The sequence below is a fragment of the Physeter macrocephalus genome, chromosome 14, assembly GCF_002837175.3.
Source record: "Physeter macrocephalus isolate SW-GA chromosome 14, ASM283717v5, whole genome shotgun sequence".
Taxonomy (NCBI): Eukaryota; Metazoa; Chordata; class Mammalia; order Artiodactyla; family Physeteridae; genus Physeter; species Physeter macrocephalus.
The window spans coordinates 92,051,705-92,071,931 of NC_041227.1; the positions used below are offsets into that span (position 1 = coordinate 92,051,705).

Consider the following 20,227-nt stretch of genomic DNA (forward strand, 5'->3'; position numbering starts at 1 on the left):
GAATAGCCAAAGCAATCTTGAGAAAGAAAAACAGAGCTGGAGGAATCAGGCTCCCGGACTTCAGACACTACTACAAAGCTACAGTAATCTAAACAGTATGGTACTGGAACAAAAACAGAAATATAGATCAATGGAACAGGATAGAAAGCCCAGAGATAAACCCACGCACATATGGTCACCTTATCTTTGATAAAGGAGGCAAGAATATACAATGGAGAAAATACAGCCTCTTCGACAAATGGTGCTGGGAAAACTGGACAGCTATGTGTGAATAAATGAAATTAGAACACTGCCTAACACCATACACAAAAATAAACTCAAAATGGATTAAAGACCTAAATGTAAGGTCAGACACTATAAAACTCTTAGAGGAAAACATAGGCAGAACACTCTATGACATAAATCACAGCAAGATCCTTTTTGACCCACCTCCTAGAGAAATGGAAATAAAAACAAAAATAAACAAATGGGACCTAATGAAACTTAAAAGCCTTTGCACAGCAAAGGATACCATAAACAAGACCAAAAGACAACCCTCAGAATGGGAGAAAATAGCTGCCAATGAAGCAACTGACAAAGGATTAATCTCCAAAATTTAAAATCGGCAGGCAGACTCTCAACCACTGCACTGCCAGGGAAGCCCAGTAATATCCTTTTTGACCCACCTCCCAGAGAAATGGAAATAAAAACAAATATAAACAAATGGGATCTAATGAAACTTAAAAGCTTCTGCATAGCACAGGAAACCATAAACAAGATGAAAACACAACACTCAGAAAGGGAGAAAATATTTGCAAATGAGGAAACTGACAAAGGATTAATCTCCAAAATATACAAGCAGCTCATGCACCTCCATTACAAAATGACAAACAACCCAATCCAAAAATGGGCAGAAGACTTAAATAGACATTTCTACAAAGAAGATATGCAGACTGCCAACAAACACATGAAAGGATGCTCATCATCACTAATCATTAGAGAAATGCAAATGAAAACTCCAGTGAGGTATCACCTCACACCAGTCAGAATGGCCATCATCAAAAAATCTAGAAACAATAAATGCTGGGACGAAGTGAGAGTGTGGCATGGACTTATAAATACTACCAAATGTAAAATAGTTAGCTAGTGGGAAGAAGCCACATAGCACAGCAAGATCAGCTCGGTGCTTTCTGACCACCTAGAGGGGTGGGATAGGGAGGCTGGGAGGGAGACGCAAGAGGAAGGATATATGGGGATATATGTATATGTATAGCTGATTCACTTTGTTTTAAAGCAAAAACTAACACACCATTGTAAAGCAACTATACTCCAATAACGATGTTAAAAAAAAAAAAAGCTCAAACTCAAAAAAATAATAATAAAAAAATAAAGACATCTCTTATTAATATTTTAGGGATTTCGGGCTTCCCTGGTGGCGCAGTGGTTGAGAATCTGCCTGCTAATGCAGGGGACACAGGTTCGAGCCCTGGTCTGGGAGGATCCCACATGCCGTGGAGCAACTAGGCCCGTGAGCCACAACTACTGAGCCTGCGCGTCTGGAGCCTGTGCTCCACAACAAGAGACGCCGCGATGGTAAGAGGCCCGCGCACCGCAATGAAGAGTGGCCCCCACTTGCCACAACTAGAGAAAGCCCTCGCACAGAAACGAAGACCCAACACAGCAAAAACAAATAAATAAATTAATAAACTCCTACCCCTAACATCTTCTTTAAAAAATATATATATATTTTAGGGATTTCCCTGATGGTCAAGCAGTTAAGACTCCACGCTCCCAATGCAGGGGGCCCGGGTTTGATCCCTGGTCAGGGAACTAGATCCCGCTTGCCTGCCGCAAGTAAGAGTCCACATGCTGCAACTAAAGATTCCACATGCCTCAACTAAAGACCTGGCCCAGCCAAATAAATAAATATTTTAAAAAATGTATTTTAAAAAGAAACCCCTCAAACCTTCAACCAACAAATGTTATAGTTAATGGTAAAGCACTAGAAATATTTGCATTAAAGTTGAGAACAAGAAAAGAATGCCTATAATCACTTTTACTTAAAATCGCTCAAAAGTGATCTATCTAAATAATAGATATAAATATTGGAAATGAGATTACAGTATGAGAGAAATGGCTGAAAGACAGGACAGAAACAGATTTAAGTGATTTTTTAAGACTTACTTATCAGAAGCATATAGGAAGATTAGATGGGATACCAACTAAATAAAGGAAGAGCATCATAAGTAAGCGAAGCCCTAAAGCATAAAAGTAAAAAGTAAAGATCCTGGGCTTCCCTAGTAGCACAGTGGTTGAGAGTCCACCTGCCGATGCAGGGGACATGGGTTCGTGCCCCAGTCAGGGAAGATCCCACATGCCGCAGAGCGGCTGGGCCCATAAGCCATGGCCGCTGAGCCTGCGTGTCTGGCTGGAGCCTGTGCTCTGCAACGGGAGAGGCCACAACAGTGAGAGGCCCGTGTACCTCTCAAAAAAAAAAAAAAGTAAAGATCCCTTAAAATCAAGTCATAGTCACAACAAGCATCCTCAGAATTACCTGGCTAAATACAAGTTCCATTTGCTGACGGAGCATAATTTTAATTCTGCACTGAACAGCAAGATGGTCAATGATCTACAATACAGCTAATAATGGATTTTTATTTTTAGAACTGGTATGGGTCAAGTGGTTGTCATTCCAGTGCTGCCTGATGAATCATTCACTTGTCCCTGGTCTCCTTTTCGCACACTCAAATACCTAATTGCATCCCACCTTTCAGCCGACCTTCAATCTCACATAGACAATAGGAGCCACTCAGCATATAACTTTCTCAACTTCCTTAATAGTATTTGTGGCACTGCCTTCCTCTCTTTTACAGTATGACTTCTCTTCCAATACAATCCTCTAGAATACAATAAAAAATTTCAATGAAATGAAATGTCATATGACACAATAAAAGCTTTATATGAGTTCTATAGAAAAATCAACAATTTTAACATTGATGACCACCATCTTTATCGTCTTTAGAGATGCCTACATTTCACTCTTCTCTACAAATGTCGAAATATAGTTTTTGAAACATTCAGCAATTTTATAATTTTGGTTTAATTTCACAAATGAAGTATGTGTTTCTGTTTACTAGGTTATTGTTTTGACAAGTCTAACATTAACAACAGGAGAAAATACCAGTACTCCTACATTATAGTAAGTCATTATTTGTTATCTGGAATTATCAGAATATGATGCATTCTACTGAATGAAATATTTCAATTAAAAACTTTCAAAGAATAAAAAGATTAAATATAACACAAACTGAGAATACTTTAATCTTCCTTTGAAGACTCAGAAGGCCTCATACTCCTTCACCCCAAGGAAATATGGTTACAGGTTTCATTATTATTAACCTTTTAAAGTTTAAAAAGCAGCAGAACCTCAAAACATAAGCCAGATGAAAGCAACAGATTAAGAAGTTTATGTTTAAATATATACTTATTTTTATAGTCAAAGAAAATACATAGCTTTTTAAAATAAAAATTTGAAACTGAGAGGATATGAATTAGTTACAGTCTCATTTCAGTCCCAGCACCCAATTCATGTATTTTACTTTTCTTGCCCAATATTAAGATTCTAATTCACAGAGGTAGTAGTGTACTCCCATGTATAATTTTAAGTGTGTAGGGAAGTACAGATCTTTACTTTTTTTTTAAAGGCCAGGACAGAACCACTCTTTAATAGATACTAAATATATACAATGTTCAAATGTATGCAGAAAAGAAACGTGAACACCTCAACTAACTGAAGAGGTTAGTTTTTTAAAGCAAAACACAGCTTAAAAATATATTATAGTAACAAAAAGACATGAAGGAACCTTAAATGCACATTGCTAAGTGAAAGAAGTCATTCTGAAAAGCCTCATACCACGTGATTTCAACTTTTGGAAATGGCAAAACTACAGAGAGAGTAAAAAGATCAGTGGTTGCCAGGGGTTTTGGAGAGAAGAAGGAGGGATGATGGACAAATAGGCAAGCACAGGGGATTTTTAGGTCAGTGAAGCTGTCTATAGGTAAAGCAGGATTTAAGAGAAGGGTAAAGAGAATTAGCTTTACATGAGCCAGCCAGAATTAGCTAACAGAGACAAACAATAAATTATCCAAAAAAGCCTTGAGATCACTTGAGGAAGATTAGCTCACCTGGGAAGGTCGTGGAAAGCTGAGGTAAAAATGCCTCAAGGGCAAAGGACTGTACTAATAATGGTAGAAAGGTGTACGAAGACAGCACACTCAATTTCAAGCTATGCCAGCTCTGTCTCATTTTTTCCCACGAACAGAACTGCCCTCAAAAATGCCATGCATTTTTGGACCCATGCAAACTTTTTTAAGAGAAGAGGAAAAGTAGCAAAGCAAGTAAATAGAAAAGCATGCTTTAGACAGGAAGAATAACCCCCGGAAGCAGCAGAAAATTATAGATGAACACTATACCTTCAAAAAAAAATCTAAGGTAACATAAAACTAAAAATAATTAAAAAAAAAAGGAATCCAAAAAGACATAATACGATATAACCAAATACTGATAATAATAAGAGCAAATGTTCTTAAAATAAAGAATATCCAAAACCTACCTTGGTGAACATGAAGATAAGTGAACAAAATACTATGGATACCTAGGCAGAAAACCAAGGAGAAACAGGCTGACCTAAAGCTTCTCCATTGCAACCTATAATGCCAGAGAATATTAATTATCTATAGTTTCTTTGTTTAAAAGAAAATCCATTAAATTTTTACTTATTTACACAAAAAATAAATATATTTGCCTTCTAAAATACTGAAAAAATACTGTCAGAAATCTTCATTCTACCTTTATGCAATTTCATTCTTCTCTTCAGAAGTAACCACTGTTAAGAGTTTAGTGTATATCCTTTCAGGCCTTTATCTGTGCATCTACACAGATATAGGCACAAAAGAAATGCATAGTTGTGTGTGGGGGTATTTAACAGAAACGTATCATACCATCTTATTTAACAACCAGATTATTTGACTGAACAATAGATTTTACACCTCTTTACGTGTAGATACACATAAATATACCACATTTTAAAGCTGATATACAGTATCCCATAGAATGGATGTACCATATTTAACATACCCCTAATGATAGACCGTTTTAGGTTGTTACCAGTTTCTTACCACTGAAAACAATGCAATAAACATACATAATTTTACATAGCTATCCATACAGAAATATTTGCATATGTGCTAAAAAGAGCTTTATAAAGAAAACTGTTAGATCAAAAACATATTTTAAAAGATACTATCAAACTGACCTTTAAAGAAATTATAACAATGTATACATCCATCAGGTACCTGAGAGAACCCATTTCCCTACACCCTTGCTAGCCAAGGTTATCATCATTTTCATTTTGGACAATTGTTCAAAGAACAAACTGTATCTTGTTTTGTTTATGGATGTTAAATACTATGTCACATGTTTACTGGACAATTTTAAAATTTGTTTTGTTTGTGAATGGCCTTAGTAATATTTTTTCTTTTTTCGACTGGTTGTTTGTGATAATTTTTTATCAATTTTTAGGACTTCTTTATATACTCTAGATGCCATTCCGTTGTTGTATGTGTTGCAAATATTTTCCACAGCAGGTCGCTTGTATTTTAATTTTGTTTTAGGTCTTTCTTCTTACAAAAATTTTATAATTCAATATAGTCAGATTTACCACTTCTTTTGTTTTCCACATTTGGTACCTATAGGAACTCTTTTCCTACCATAAGACTGTATTTTCTTCTACCATTTCTATACCATATTTATTTATTTATTTATGGCTGCATTGGGTCTTCATTGCTGCGCGCAGACTTTTTCTAGTTGCGGCAAGCTGGGACTACTCTTCGTTGTGGTGCACAGACTTCTCATTGCAGTGGCTTCTCTTCTTGCGGAGCACGGGCTCTAGGCGCGCGGGCTTCAGTAGTTGTGGCATGCAGGCTCAGTAGTTGTGGTTCGCAGGCTCTAGAGTGCAGGCTTAGTAGTTGTGGCACACGGCCTTAGTTGCTCCGTGGCATGTGGGATCTTCCCAGACCAGGGTTTGAACCCGTGTCCCCTGCATTGGCAGGCAGATTCTCAACCACTGTGCCACCAGGCAAGTCCTCTACACTGTAATTTTTATGTGTTTAACAACATTTGGGCTTTTACTTCATGTGAATTCAAGTTTATCTTAACAATGTGCTGTACTAACACTATTTGCTGAACAGTACATCTTTTCTCTATTGGTGTGAAAAGCCACTTTTACCATACGCTGAATTTCTATGGATAAATGGGCCTGTCTCTGAACTTTATCTGTCCCCTTAACCTATTTGCCTAGTCCACAAATATTTTACTTACTATCTTTGTAGTAATGTTTGGATATCTGGAACAATTAGTTGCTTTCTCATTAATCCTTTATAATTTTTTCATAACCATTTTTCTCTTCCAGATGACTTTTCAAATCAAGCTGGTCAAATTCATGAAAAATTCTGTTTGGATTTTGATTGGGATTCTATTTAATTTTATTAATAACATGAAAGCTCTGACACCTTCCCATTATTCACATTTTTCACTAGAAACAGGGCAAAGTAATCTTTTCTACTGTATTACCTGATAACAAGAACAATTTATTTTTTAATGCCATCTTGTTTATGGCCACCATACTACACCCAATCATTCTATAGTTGATTCTGTTGGATTTCCTATGTAGATGCTATCACCTACAAATATATTTGGTCTCTTCCTTTCCTACAGTTTCATCAAATTCTTTTTGTTGCCTCACTGCATTGGCTAGAATCTCAAATATAAGTTTAAATGGTAGCAGGAACATAGGAATTCTGAACTTCTTCTAGACTTTAATGGAAATGCACTTGATATATCTAATGTTTGCTGTAAATTTCTGGCAACCAGCTTTAATCAAGTTAAGAAAATATCCTATTCCTTATTTTCTCAGAAACTTCTAACAATCAGGATTATTAAAAATACTATTTCTGGGGGCTTCCCTGGTGGTGCAGTGGTTGCGCGTCCGCCTGCCGATGCAGGGGAACCGGGTTCGCGCCCCGGTCTGGGAGGATCCCACATGCCGCGGAGCGGCTGGGCGCGTGAGCCGTGGCCGCTGGGCCTGCGCGTCCGGAGCCTGTGCTCCGCAACGGGAGAGGCCACAGCAGGGGGAGGCCCGCATACCACAAAAAAAAAAAAAAAAAAAAAAATACTATTTCTGTATTTCCTGGATTGATCACATTTTTTTCTATTTATTAATATAGTAATTACACTAACAGGTTTCTAAATATTGAAAAACCTTCGCATTCCTGGGATAAATCATACTTGGCCATGATTAACTTTTCTCATATGTTACTGGATTCAGTTGTTATATTACTTAGTATCTTTATATCTGAGTTCACATAAAAAATTAGTGTGTAATGTTCGTTGTTATTTTCCTTTTGCCTAGTGTCGCTATCAGGGTTATTCTACCCTTATAAAATGAGCTCCTAAGTTTTCCACCTTTTTCTATGTTCTGGAAGAGACAACATAACCTGGGAAATTACTGGTCCTTAAAGACTTGACAGAAAGACTAGGCTTGAAAATCGTCTGGACTTGAAATCTGTTAACTATTTTTACCATTTCCTCTACAGTCAATTATCCAAGTTTTCCACCTCTTCCTGAACAAATTTTATCATATATATTTTCCTAGAAAATCACTCGGGTCATTTAGATTTTCAAATCTAATAGGATAGAACATTCTCATAATTTTGAAAATCACCTGAGTTCATTTTATGCTGCTGCCTTTTTCATTACTATATTGTTCATTTGTGTCTTTTTTCTTTCAGTTTTGTCTATTTTTAAAAAAATCTTTTCATATTTACATACTCTGTAACATCCATTTTTTAGACTTTATTTTTTAGAACAGTTTTAGATTTACAGAAACAAATTGAGTAGGTAGTGCAGCATTCCCATATTCTCCCAGCCCCACTGCAATTTCCCCTACTATCAATTTTTTAAATTAATTAATTAATTAATTTTTGGCTGCATTGGGTCTTTGTTGCTGCGCGCAGGCATTCTTTAGTTGTGGTGAGTAGGGGCTACTCTTCGTTGCGGCATGCAGCCTTCTCATGGCATGCAGCCTTCTCATTGCGCTGGCTTCTCTTGTTGCGGAGCACGGCCTCTAGGCATGTGGGCTTCAGTAGTTGTGGCTCGCGGGCTCTAGAGTGCAGGCTCAGTAGTTGTGGCGCACGGGCTTAGCTGCCCCGCGGCATGTGGGATACTTTCTGGACCAGGGCTCAAACCCGTGTCCCCTGCATTGGCAGGTGGATTCTTAACCACTGTGCCACCAGGGAAGCCCCAGTTTTGTCTATTTTTAAAGCTAGTTTTTAATTTTACCAATCAAGTTACCAAGTTATATTTTCTATTTCATTAATTTCTGCTCTTATTATTAATTCCTTCCCTCTGCTTCCTTTAAGCTTATTTTCCTTTTTTCTTGAATTGAATGTTCATTTCTCATCTTTGTTTTTTTTTTCTTAAAAGAGTAAAGACCATCTAATTTTCTGTATGCTATGTGGGCTATATCCCAGAGGTGAGTACCCTCACTATCACTGATTTCTTCACTTCCTAAGTTTTATTTTGCTCTCTTTATTCCACAGTTATTTAGAAGTATATTTTTAAATGTTCACATGAATAGATTTCTCTTTTCTCTCCTTTTGCTATTAATTTGTATTTTTACTGCATTATGGTCAGCAAATGAGGCCTATGTGATTTCTGCTTTTTTGGAATTTGAGATTTTCTTTGCAGTCTAATGCACGGCAATTTTTTCCCTTAATATTTATAACTCTGATTGGGAAAAATGTGTAATCTAAAAATTGTTCACTTTTCACTTGTCATTCATTTTGGGAGCAAGAAAAAATTATTCTCTAGCATGCAAAGACCCACAGACGTCTATTTATGAGTCTATCTTCAAAAAGGTACATAATGACAAAATATACACAACAATAGAGGAATCAAAATAAGAATACAAGAATGGTCCAAACTCATCAAATTGTACACATTAAATATGTACAGTTATTTGTATATCAACTATACTTCATTACAGCTGTTAAAAAAATACAAGAATGGGAAAGGTATGGCACAAAGGAACTAGGGGTGAACATCAAATCAAACAGTACAAATATTACCAACCAGGACAACATAAAAGTAACAGACTTCCTTCATCTTTCATGGGTGGAAATCAATGTGTAAAATTTGATTTAAAAAAAATAGAGGTATAAGTTTATTTTGCTATAAGTAGCTATTAGATGAACTAACAACAGATAGTACCATTTCCAAACTCAAAGAAAGGGTGACAAAAAATATTAAAAACAGGTTGTAAAGTATAATTCTATCTTATAAATCTTAAGGAAAAAAAGATGTTCATGTAATTTTTGTAAAAACATGAAAATATGTGAAAAAATTATAATATACAGAGGTAATGGTGGCCACTTCTGGCAAGTGGGACTGAGAAAGTAGGGGGTTATGTTTACTTTTGACATATATTAATTTTGGTAATGGAATTTTGTTTAATGAATAGTGAACTTAAAGTCAGAAAACTGCCTCTGTTAGTGTCATAAAATTGGATAATTTTAATTTCTCCTATCCTCGATTTATCTATAAAATAAAGATGTTTGTCATATCCATAAAAATGTTTTCATGTTATTATTCATGTTTATATGCCCTAGAGTAGTAAGAACACAGAAAGGAGGCAATACACATTTGCTGAGCTGAATCACAAATTATGTTTCAAGTTTGTTAAAATTAATTTCATTTCTTTTCCAAAAACACCTCAAAGAATTTTATAGCCTAACTGCTATCCAACCTTCAGAAATGCTAAAATGTTACAAAGGCTAACAGAGGTGTCAAAAAATATCTTACTTGTAAGAGGTACATAAACATTTGTTTCTTGCTATCATAGTAAATATATGTTCACATCATTTTCAAAAACAGGAGAAAAAGCAAATCCCTTCATTTTATTTCCTCACGAAAAATTGGAGGACACTAAATCTACTTCCCAAATTTACATTTAGATCTGTAAGACAATTTTTTTTTGCTTGATGAGTGCTTTTAAGTCAATTCTTATCTCAAATTCTATAAAAACTTGGCCACCTGAAATTAGGTTCTCCCCTTCTCAACTGATTTTTAGCCAAATTAAAAGCTCTATTCTTGGGCCTTCCCTGGTGGCACAGTGGTTAAGAATTCACCTGCCAATGCAGGGGACATGGGTTCAAGCCCTGGTCCGGGAAGATCCCACATGCCGCGGAGCAACTAAGCCCATGCGCCACAACTACTGAGCCTGCGCTCTAGAGCCTGTGAGCCACAACTACTGAAGCCCGCGCGCCTACCACAACAAGAGAAGCCACCACAATGAGAAGCCCGCGCACTGCAACAAAGAGTAGCCCCCGCTCGCGGCAACTAGAGAAAGCCCGTGTGCAGCAACGAAGACCCAACGCAGCCAAAAATAAATAAATTTATATATACATATACACACACACACACACACACACACACATATATATAAGCTCTGTTCTTGGCCATAATGTTTAAATATTCATCCTGATTATGAGGGTAATAAGCATGACTTGCAGTCAGCTCACACAAGGTATCTAGAAGAAAAGGATCTGAAGTGACTTAGAAACAAGAATGATTAAAAACCAGACATGCCTTCAATAATATAAAAGTACATTTGCAGGCTTCCCTGGTGGCGCAGTGGTTAAGAATCCGCCTGCCAACGCAGGGGACACGGGTCCAAGCCCTGGTCTAGGAAGATCCCACATGCCACAGAGCAACTAAGCCCGTGCGCCACAACTACTGAGCCTGTGCTCTACAGCCCGTGAGCCACAACTACTGAAGCCCACATGCCACAACTACTAAGCCTGCGCACCTAGAGCCCATGCTCTGCAACAAGAGAAGCCATCGCAATAAGTCCGTGTACCGCAGTGAAGAGTAGCCCTGGCTCGCTGCAACTAGAGAAGATGGGAAGGGGATGTGATGCAAAACACAGAAACTGAAACACTAGAACACATGAACCCAACTGTATTTCAAATGAATGATATAACTACATGAAGAGTGAGAGAAAAAACAGAACAAAACAAATCCACGTAACTTACAAACACAGTATTTGATTATATACTCTCAGTCTTGGGCAGGATGGATGGGGGAAGAACCGCATACAAACTCTGGACCCTTTCTGGGAGATTTGTTTTTTTGTAGTGGTATGAGCGTAATAATTCTAAAACTATTTTGGAAGTATGACAGCCCTCCTAGAGGACAGTGGCAACATCTGGAGATATTTTTGGTTGTGGCACCTAGTGGGTAGAAGCTAGGGATGTTGCTAAACCACCAAGAGTGTACATGACAGCCCCCACAGCAAAGAAATATTCGGCGCAGAACGTCAACTGTGCAAAGACTGAGAAACCTTAGTACGCATATGAGCCAGGGGTCTGTATATGTGTTAATACATACATGTATGTCCTAGTTCTGTCTACTTAAAAGGCCCAGAAGCAAAGACATCCCAGTAGTAATGAGTACACTTAGTGCCCATATCTTGGTCTCAAATACCATTCCCCATTAAGAGGAACCAGGGCTTTCTAGAGCAACGGCTGACTCTAAGGTTAAGACAGGATAGGTAAACAATAAGCTTGGAATATCCTGTTATCCTAGAAAGTAAGGAGGTGCTCACAAAAAATGACAGGGGCATAGATAAGAGCCAACTAAAGAGGCTCCTATGGGACAATCTGGGACAATTCAAGCACCAAAACAGTACAATAGTAATGAATGATAACCGAAAATATAAGAACCCATGAGTTAATACCAATAATGAAAAGACAAGTATATAAAAAGGAGAAAAAGAAGGTCCACTGATTACAGTAAAATGCTGAGTGCTAATAAATACAGAATGAGTAGTGGGGTTAGAAAATCATCACTTTGCCACCACTGTAGTATAGAATCATTCAAGCAAGAATCATCAACGGATGTTAAATCTAGGGGAGAAATTATCGACAGGAAAGAAAAATGTTTGCATGATCTTAAAGTATCTCCCCACTTATCTGCTGAAAAGGAAATAAAAGAAACTATATAGTGGAGACATCAGACATTTAGACTGAGCGATCAAAATTAACATCATCATTGAGGGACAAATGGACATTCTGTGTCCCTAGATATGATATCCTGAAAAGAATACAAAATTATTTATGTAGTATTCTGTCCAAGAATGCATAAACTGGATCTAATCATGAGGAAACAGACAAACATAAAATGAGAAATACTCTATTTAAAAAAAAAAAAAAAGACTCACAAATAACAAACGCTGGCAAGAAAAGGGAACCCTCTCATACACTGTTGGTGGGAATGTAAATTGGTGCAGCCACTGTGGAAAAAGGTATGGAGGTTTCTCAAAAAACTAAAAATAGAGCTACCTTATGACCCAGCAATTCTACTCCTGTGTACATATCGAAAGAAACAAAAACACTCATTTGAAAAGATACATGAACCCCAATGTTTACAGCAGCGTTACTTACAATTGCCAAAGTATGGAAGCAACCTAAGTGTCCGCCAACAGATGAATGGGTAAAGAAGATGTGATATATATACAATGGAATACTACTCAGCCAAAAAAAAGAAAGAAAATCTTGCCATTTGCAGCAACGTGGATGGACTTGGAGGGCATTATGCTAAGTGACCTAAGTCAGATAGAGAAAGATAAACACTGTATGATATCACTGATATGTGGAATCTAAAAAAAATACAACAAACTAGTGGATAAAACAAAAAAGAAGCAGACTCACAGATATGGAGAACAAGCCAGTGGTTAGTTACCAGTGGGGTGACGGAAGTGGGGAAGGGTCAACATAAGGGTAGGGAGGAAAAAAGGGTTACTATTGGATTATATGAAATCATGTGTGAAGCTTCTGAAAATTGTAAAGCACTATAGAATTTAAAGAATCCTTCATTCAATAAAAAGAATTTTTTTAAAGACTATTCAAAAATATTAATGTCATAAAAGACAAAGAAATGTTGAGGAAATGTTCCAGGTTAAATGAGAATAAAGTGACATGACAACTAAATATACCTAATCCTAGACTGGATGGTGTACCAGAGAGGGGAAAAAAATGCTATAAAGGACATTATTGGCCCAATTAACAAAACTGATGTAGATTACATAAAAAGTATTGTGACAATGTTAAATTTTACTGAAATTGCTAACTGTACTGTGGTTTTATAAAAGAATACAGTTATTCTTAGGAACCGCACAATGAAGTACCTGGGGGAAAGGTCGTTCATGCACGCAATTTACTCTCAAATGGTTTTAAAAAAAATACTGTGGAGTGAAGTAAGTCAGAAAGAGAAAAACAAATATCGTATATTAACTCATATATGTGGAAGCTAGAAAAATGGTACAGATGAACCTATATCCAGGGAAGGAATAGAGACGCAGACGTAGAAAATGGACATGTGGACACTGGTGCGGGAAAGGGGAGGGTGGGACGAATTGGGAGATTAGGATTGACATATATACACTACCATGTATAAAATAGATAGCTAGTGGGAACCTGCTGTATATAGCACAGGGAGCTCAGCTTGGTGCTCTGTGATGACCTAGATGGGTGGAATGGGCAGGGCGTGGGAAGGAGGTCCAAGAGGGAGGGGATGTAGGTATACATATAGCTTATTCACTTCATTGTACAGCAGAAACTAACACAACATTTTAAAGCAATTATACTCCAATTAAAAAAAAATACTGTACACACACAGCTAGAGTGCAAATGATAGAGCAAATGGTAAAAAATAACGATAGGTGAATTTGGATAAAATGTATGAATATTCTTTGTACTAATCTTACAACTTCTCTATAAATTTGAAATTATTTCCAAATGAAGTTTTTTAAAACCCACAGAAAATCTTTTAAATACCTAGAACATGAAGTTAAATGTTCCCCCATATTCCTCACCTACAAAAATAGAATGCTATAAAATATGGGATGCTATAAGATACTATAAAATAGCAGTAGTCAAATCATTTCATGTTTCTTTCATTAATGCACTTGCATTAACTATACTAGCCACCTCATAAAGTTCAAATACAATAGCCACTGGATGATAAAAGATAACACAGTAAGACAAAAAGGAAAGGCATTAGCAGTAAAAACAACAAAAAAGCTTTCATTTTTCTAATACATGGATTCCAGACAAAAAAATTTTGAAGAGCTTTGAAGCACCTACCTTCCTATTGAACATAAGATAGTTAAGACAAGCTTAGGATAGAACTTATCCCAACTAACTTACTTGTTTGCTCTGCTTTAAACATACACACGTTTACGTCAAACGGGTAAATAATACTACGTCAAAATAAGATCCAGTTTTAAAATCAGACCAAATAGCCCAAACCAATATTTGAACTCTCATAACAACAGTTTTAATTTAGAATATGTCTCCCAAAGCTGTATTTTAATTTACTACTTTGTCCTTTATGAGAGGATTTTTTAAAAATCACAAAACAGAGAAACTTACAGTTCATCTCGTTGTCTCTGGGACAGCACCATTTTGGCTGTAATGTCAAGCTTATTTGATATAGTGGTATGTCCCTCCTTTGGGAAATCAAAAAACTTTGCAATCCCTGGATTTATAATTAAATATGCCACTAAGTGGCTTCCACGCAGGGGAAAATGATTCTTCCACAAGTGAATCCAACAAGTAACCAGGAGATATTCAACAAGTAAGGTTCATTCCACCTAAGAAGAAAGAGAGAAAGATTATTTCTTTCACTTAGAATTTAAATTATTTCTAAATTATTATTTGCAGTATACACTTTCAAAGGTGAGGTTTACTATGATGGTAATATGAATATCAGATGATGTTTTTTAACCTACTGTGAAAATCAATGCTAAAATAGTCATTTTATGGATTTTAAATTATCTTTAATAGTTTACTGAGCCAAAAGAACACTATTTTAAAATTTACCCACTCACAACCATATCACCTGCTAGATACACTGATATCAATTTTATTAAATTTTGAATATTAACATACAACTTCTGGAGAAGACAATAATTTTCCCTTAATGATAAAAAAACAAATTTTCTAATTTACAAAAAGAAGCATTACCTGAAAAAAGTAACAAAGATAAGTACTTCAGAAACTGTCCACAAGCCAAAGGTTCCAACCATAACTGAAGCAACCTTCAAGATTGAATATTAGTTACTAGTGATCTTAGAATAGCTGATATTACTTATAATGTAAACAAGCCATTTAGCAATCTCATGCCCTCTTAACCAATGCAATTAATCAAGAAATAATTTAAGGACTTCCCTAGCGGCACAGTGGTTAAGAATCCGCCTGCCAATGCAGGGGACACGGGTTCGAGACCTGGTCTGGGAAGATCCCACATTCCGCAGAGCAACTAAGCCCGTGTGTCACAACTACTAAGCCTGCGCTCTAGAGCCTGGGAGCCACAACTACTGAGCCCGTGTGCCACAACTACTGAAGCCTGCATGCCTAGAGCCCACGCTCCGCAACAAGAGAAGCCACTGCGCACCGCAACAAACAGTAGCCCCCGCTCGCCACAAGTAGAGAAAGCCCGTGTGCAGAAACGAAGACCCGACGCAGCCAAAGATAAAATAAATAAATTTTTTTTAAAAAGAGGTAATTTAGCATTGTTTCAATTTATTTTGTGTGCTTAAGAAGTATGTGTTTTTTGTTTGTTTGTTTGTTTTTGCAGTACACGGGCCTCTCACTGTTGTGGCCTCTCCCGTTGCGGAGCACAGGCTCTGGACGCACAGGCTCAGCCGCCATGGCTCACGGGCCCAGCCGCTCCGCGGCATGTGGGATTTTCCCGGACCGGGGCATGAACCCGTGTCCCCTGCATCGGCAGGTGGACTCTCAACCACTGCGCCACCAGGGAAGCCCAAGCAGTATGTGTTTAAAAAAAAGATTAAAAACTGAATGAAGTACATACTTCTTTGTGCTCACACAGTAATTCAATTCTGTAACCCCGTTACCTAATATTTCAGAGCCCTTTCTTTATACTTGCAACACTATAAAGCCAATTTCTATACAATATCTAACGAGTACTGTGATCAGCTCAATGAGGGTAAATGTAGGTAAAAGAAAAATCAAGAATTGTTTCTTAAAGAATTATTCTTCAGGGACTTCCCTGGTGGTCCAGTGGTTAAGACTCCGAGCTCCCAATGCAGGGGGCCCGGGTTCGATCCCTTGCTAGGGAAGTAGATCCCACATGCCGCAGCGAAGATCCCATGTGCCGCAACTAAGACCCAGCACAGCCAAATAAATAAATATTTTTTTAAAAAAATTATTCTTCAAATATCCTGTATAAACTTACAAAAGTTTAATATTAGTATGTCTTATCACACTGTATAAAAATAGCTAGACAGAACGTCCACTGTAATTAGGAAATACAGTTGACCCTTGAACAACACAGGTTTGAACTGCATGGGTCTACTTATAAGTGGATTTTTTTCAAGAAACATGTACTATGGGACTACACAATCTGAAACTGTGGATATGAAGAGTCAGCCAACTGTAAAATTATATGCAGATTTTTGACTGTGCGGAGGAGGTTTGACACTCCTAGCCCCACACTGTTCAAGGGTAAACTATATATCTGAGTTAAGTCTTACTTAAAATGCAAACTACTGGTACCTACAAAATTCAATTGGAAGGGACATTTCAAAGAAATAGGAAATCATCTTCCAAATGAAATTAATGTCTAATGAAGGGCATGCAGAACCACCTACTAAGAGACACATCACAGACAGAGGAAACAAAGACTATTTCTTTTTGTTTTAAATACATCCATCTTGGACTTCCCTGGCAGCCCATGGTTAAGACTTTGCCTTCCAATGCAGGGGGTGCGGGTTCGATCCCTGGTCAGGGAGCTAAGATCCCACGTGCCTCGCAGCCAAAAAACCAAAACTTGAAAAACAGAAGCCATGTCATGACAAATTCAACAAAGACTTAAAAAAAAAAACACTTTAAAAAAAATAAATGTATCTTTTTAAAAACTGAAATATATTTGACATATAACATTGTATAAATTTAAGGTATATGTTAATTTGATACATTTATAGATATTATCATTGCCTTTGTAGTGATAATTAGTACCTCTATCATATTACATAAATTTTTAAAAAGTGGTTGGAATAATTAAGTTCTAGTCTTTTGTTGAGCAAGTTTGATGATTATAATACATTACTGTTGGGCTTCCCTGGTGGCGCAGTGGTTAAGAATCTGCCTGCCAATGCAGGGGACACAGGTTCCAGCCCTGGTCTGGGATGATTCCACATGCCGCGGAGTGACTAAGCCCGTGAGTCACAACTACTGAGCCTGCGCATCTGGAGCCTGTGCTCCACGGCAGGAGAGGCCGTGACAGTAAGAGGCCCGCGCACTGCGATGAAGAGTGGCCCCCCCTCACCACAACTGGAGAAAGCCCTCGCACAGAAACGAAGACCCAATACAGCCAAAAATAAAATAAATAAATTTATATATATATAAAAAAATACATTACTGTTGTCTACACTCACTATACTGTGCCTTAGATTTCTAGGACTTCTTTACTACTCATTGCAAGTTTGTACCTTTTTTTCAAATTTTATTTTTTATTGCGGTAACACTGGTTTATAACATTATTTTAGTTTCATGTATACAGCATTGTATTTCTACTTCTATGTACCCCACAGCGTGCTTACCACCAAAAGTTTAGGTTCCATCTGTCACCATACAGTTGATTCCCTTTACCCACCCCTTTCCCTCTAGTAACCACTATGCTGTCAAAGACCATTTCTTGAGTACCCTTTTCACGCTATGTCAGGCACTATTCCAGGCACTGGGGATAGAGAGTGGTGAATAAGCCAGTCAAGGAGGAAAAACAGGAGAGCAGATGCTGCTTTTAAATAGGAGCCCTGAGTCAAAAAGTGAGTACTCATATGTTCCCAATGGCAGCTGCTGATTTCAATGGAGATCCTTCTCCACTGAGCAATACTAGTAAATATAATCAGGGATTTATTTTATAATCTTGAATGATTCTTCTGACCTGTAGCCCAGTTACCTCAAAATAATAGCCGAAAGCCACGACTACCACTATGTCTAAATCCAGAGAAATATGATGACTAATGTCAGTAATAAATAGTGGATTGAGAACCAAGCACAATGGACAACTCAGAAAACCAACTATCTTTGGTTTGGATAAAATGTATGAGTTTGGATAAACTTAATTACTTAAGCCTCACTTTTCTAAATCTCACTAGTCATGCCAAGCCAAACTATCTTGGAACTCATACACTCTAACGAAGGTTACAGTAGGGTAAGGATTATCTGATGTTGGTGACTATGTGAGCTGTCTACAGACTTCCATTATCTGGGACAATGGTAATCCACTGACAGAGAATTAATCATATAAATCAGAGTCAAAAAGAAACATAGCAAAAATCCCTGTTTTAATCAGGAAAAAACTCTACTGTATTAGGTACATTACAGGGTCCAATTTAATTATGGAGAGGCTGCCTCTAGACAAAAAAGCAAATTAATGTACAAGAATTACAATAGTACTGGAATACTAGCATGATCTAATAACAATAAAACCAAGGCATGCATAAATCACTCAATGTATAATAGTGTACTGCACAAATTTATTCATTCAACAAACATACACAAAACAGTTACTATGAGCCAGGCATCAGGTTTAATGAGGGAAAAGAAAAGATTTGGTCTTTACACTGAAGAAGTCACAGTCTACTGGAAGAGTCAGCCAAGAAACAGGCAATTAAAACTGCGTGAAAAGTGTGACAAGTACTTCCACATAGCGGGTGATGATTCAAGATAAAGCTGAAGGGGACCTCCCTGGTGGCACAGTGGTTGAGAGTCCGCCTGCCAATGCAGGGGTCACGGGTTAGAGCCCTGGCCCGGGAAGATCCCACATGCCGTGGAGCAACAAAATCCATGCGCCACAACTACTGAGCCTGCGCTCTAGAGCCCGCGAGCCACAGCTATGAGCCCCCGTGCCACAACTATTGAAGCCCGCGCGCCTAGAGCCTGTGCTCCGCAACGAGAAGCCACCGCAACAAGAAGCTCGCGCACCACAACGAAGAGTAGCCCCCGCTCGCAGCAGCTACAGAAAGCCCGCACATAGCAACGAAGACCCAGCACAGACTAAATAAATGAATGAATGAATGAATAAATTTTTAAAAAGATAAAGCTGAAGAGGTAAGCACAGGCTAGGTCACAAAACAAGCTCTGGTCTTTACAATTTATCCTAGGGACAATGGTAAACCATTAGATAAGTTTTTTAGAAAAATCACTCTCATTTATATAGTGAAGAATGGACCATAAGGATGGGAAAGGAAGAAACCAGATAGAAGGTCTGCAGTAATGAAGGTGATAGATGATGGAGATCTACACTAGAATAGCAGCAGTAAATAAAGAGAACTAGAAAGGTGAGAGTAAAAGGTCAGTCAAGGAGTCAACTCAAAAAACTTCTAGATTAGAAATAAGTTGAACTAAGTAGAACTATGTGTGAGGGGATGAAGAAGTAAGTGTGACTCATTCCATCTTTAGATACACTGAATCCAAGATGCCTGTGAGATTTCTAGTCAGAAGCTGTACAACCAGTCAGTTCTGAAAAGAACCAACCTATGAGGGGAAAAAAAAAGGTCTGGTACTTACCAGCTAAGAGATGGTATAACTGAAGCCATGACAAAGGATGAGATGACCTATGGAGAATGTGTAGAGTACGATGAGCAGAAGCCCTAGGCTAGAGCCAGGCAGAGCAACACCAACACTTAAGAGTCTACAACAGAGGCTGAGAGGAAGCAATTAAAGAGGTAAAAGTAAAAAGAAGAGAGACTATGTCACAAGTCAAGGAAGTATTTCAAGGAGAGGCAACCAACAATACCCAAAGTTACCCAACTGTCAAGTAAAATAAGGTCTGAAATGGGTCTGTTCCATTCAGTATAGAGCGCCCACTGATAACCTTGATGAGAATGGTTTCAGTAAAATAGTAAGGGCATGGTTCAACACCGCAAAACCCACATCCAAATGGGCTGATGAGTGCAAGAAGATGAAGTAAAGATGGTACCATGAATAAAAATCTTAGAAACAGATAGAAATGTTAAAAAGCAGTTTTTCTGGGTTGCTGTTTTTCTCAACCAAGCGAGATGCTTAAATGCTAATGGAGGAGGAAAAAAAGACTCAAGAG

General features: G+C 37.7%; 1 protein-coding gene across 2 annotated transcripts in view; it reads right to left on the minus strand.

Moving 5' to 3' along the window:
• Positions 1–20,227, minus strand: part of PAFAH1B1 (platelet activating factor acetylhydrolase 1b regulatory subunit 1) — an 82,471-nt gene that overhangs the window by 29,123 nt on the left and 33,121 nt on the right. For both annotated transcript variants that reach the window (XM_007125460.4, XM_055090426.1), the window contains exon 2: positions 14,530–14,750. In XM_007125460.4, coding sequence (XP_007125522.1) covers positions 14,530–14,561 — 32 coding nt within the window. In that variant the 5' untranslated portion in view covers positions 14,562–14,750. The remainder of the gene's footprint in view (positions 1–14,529; positions 14,751–20,227) is intronic.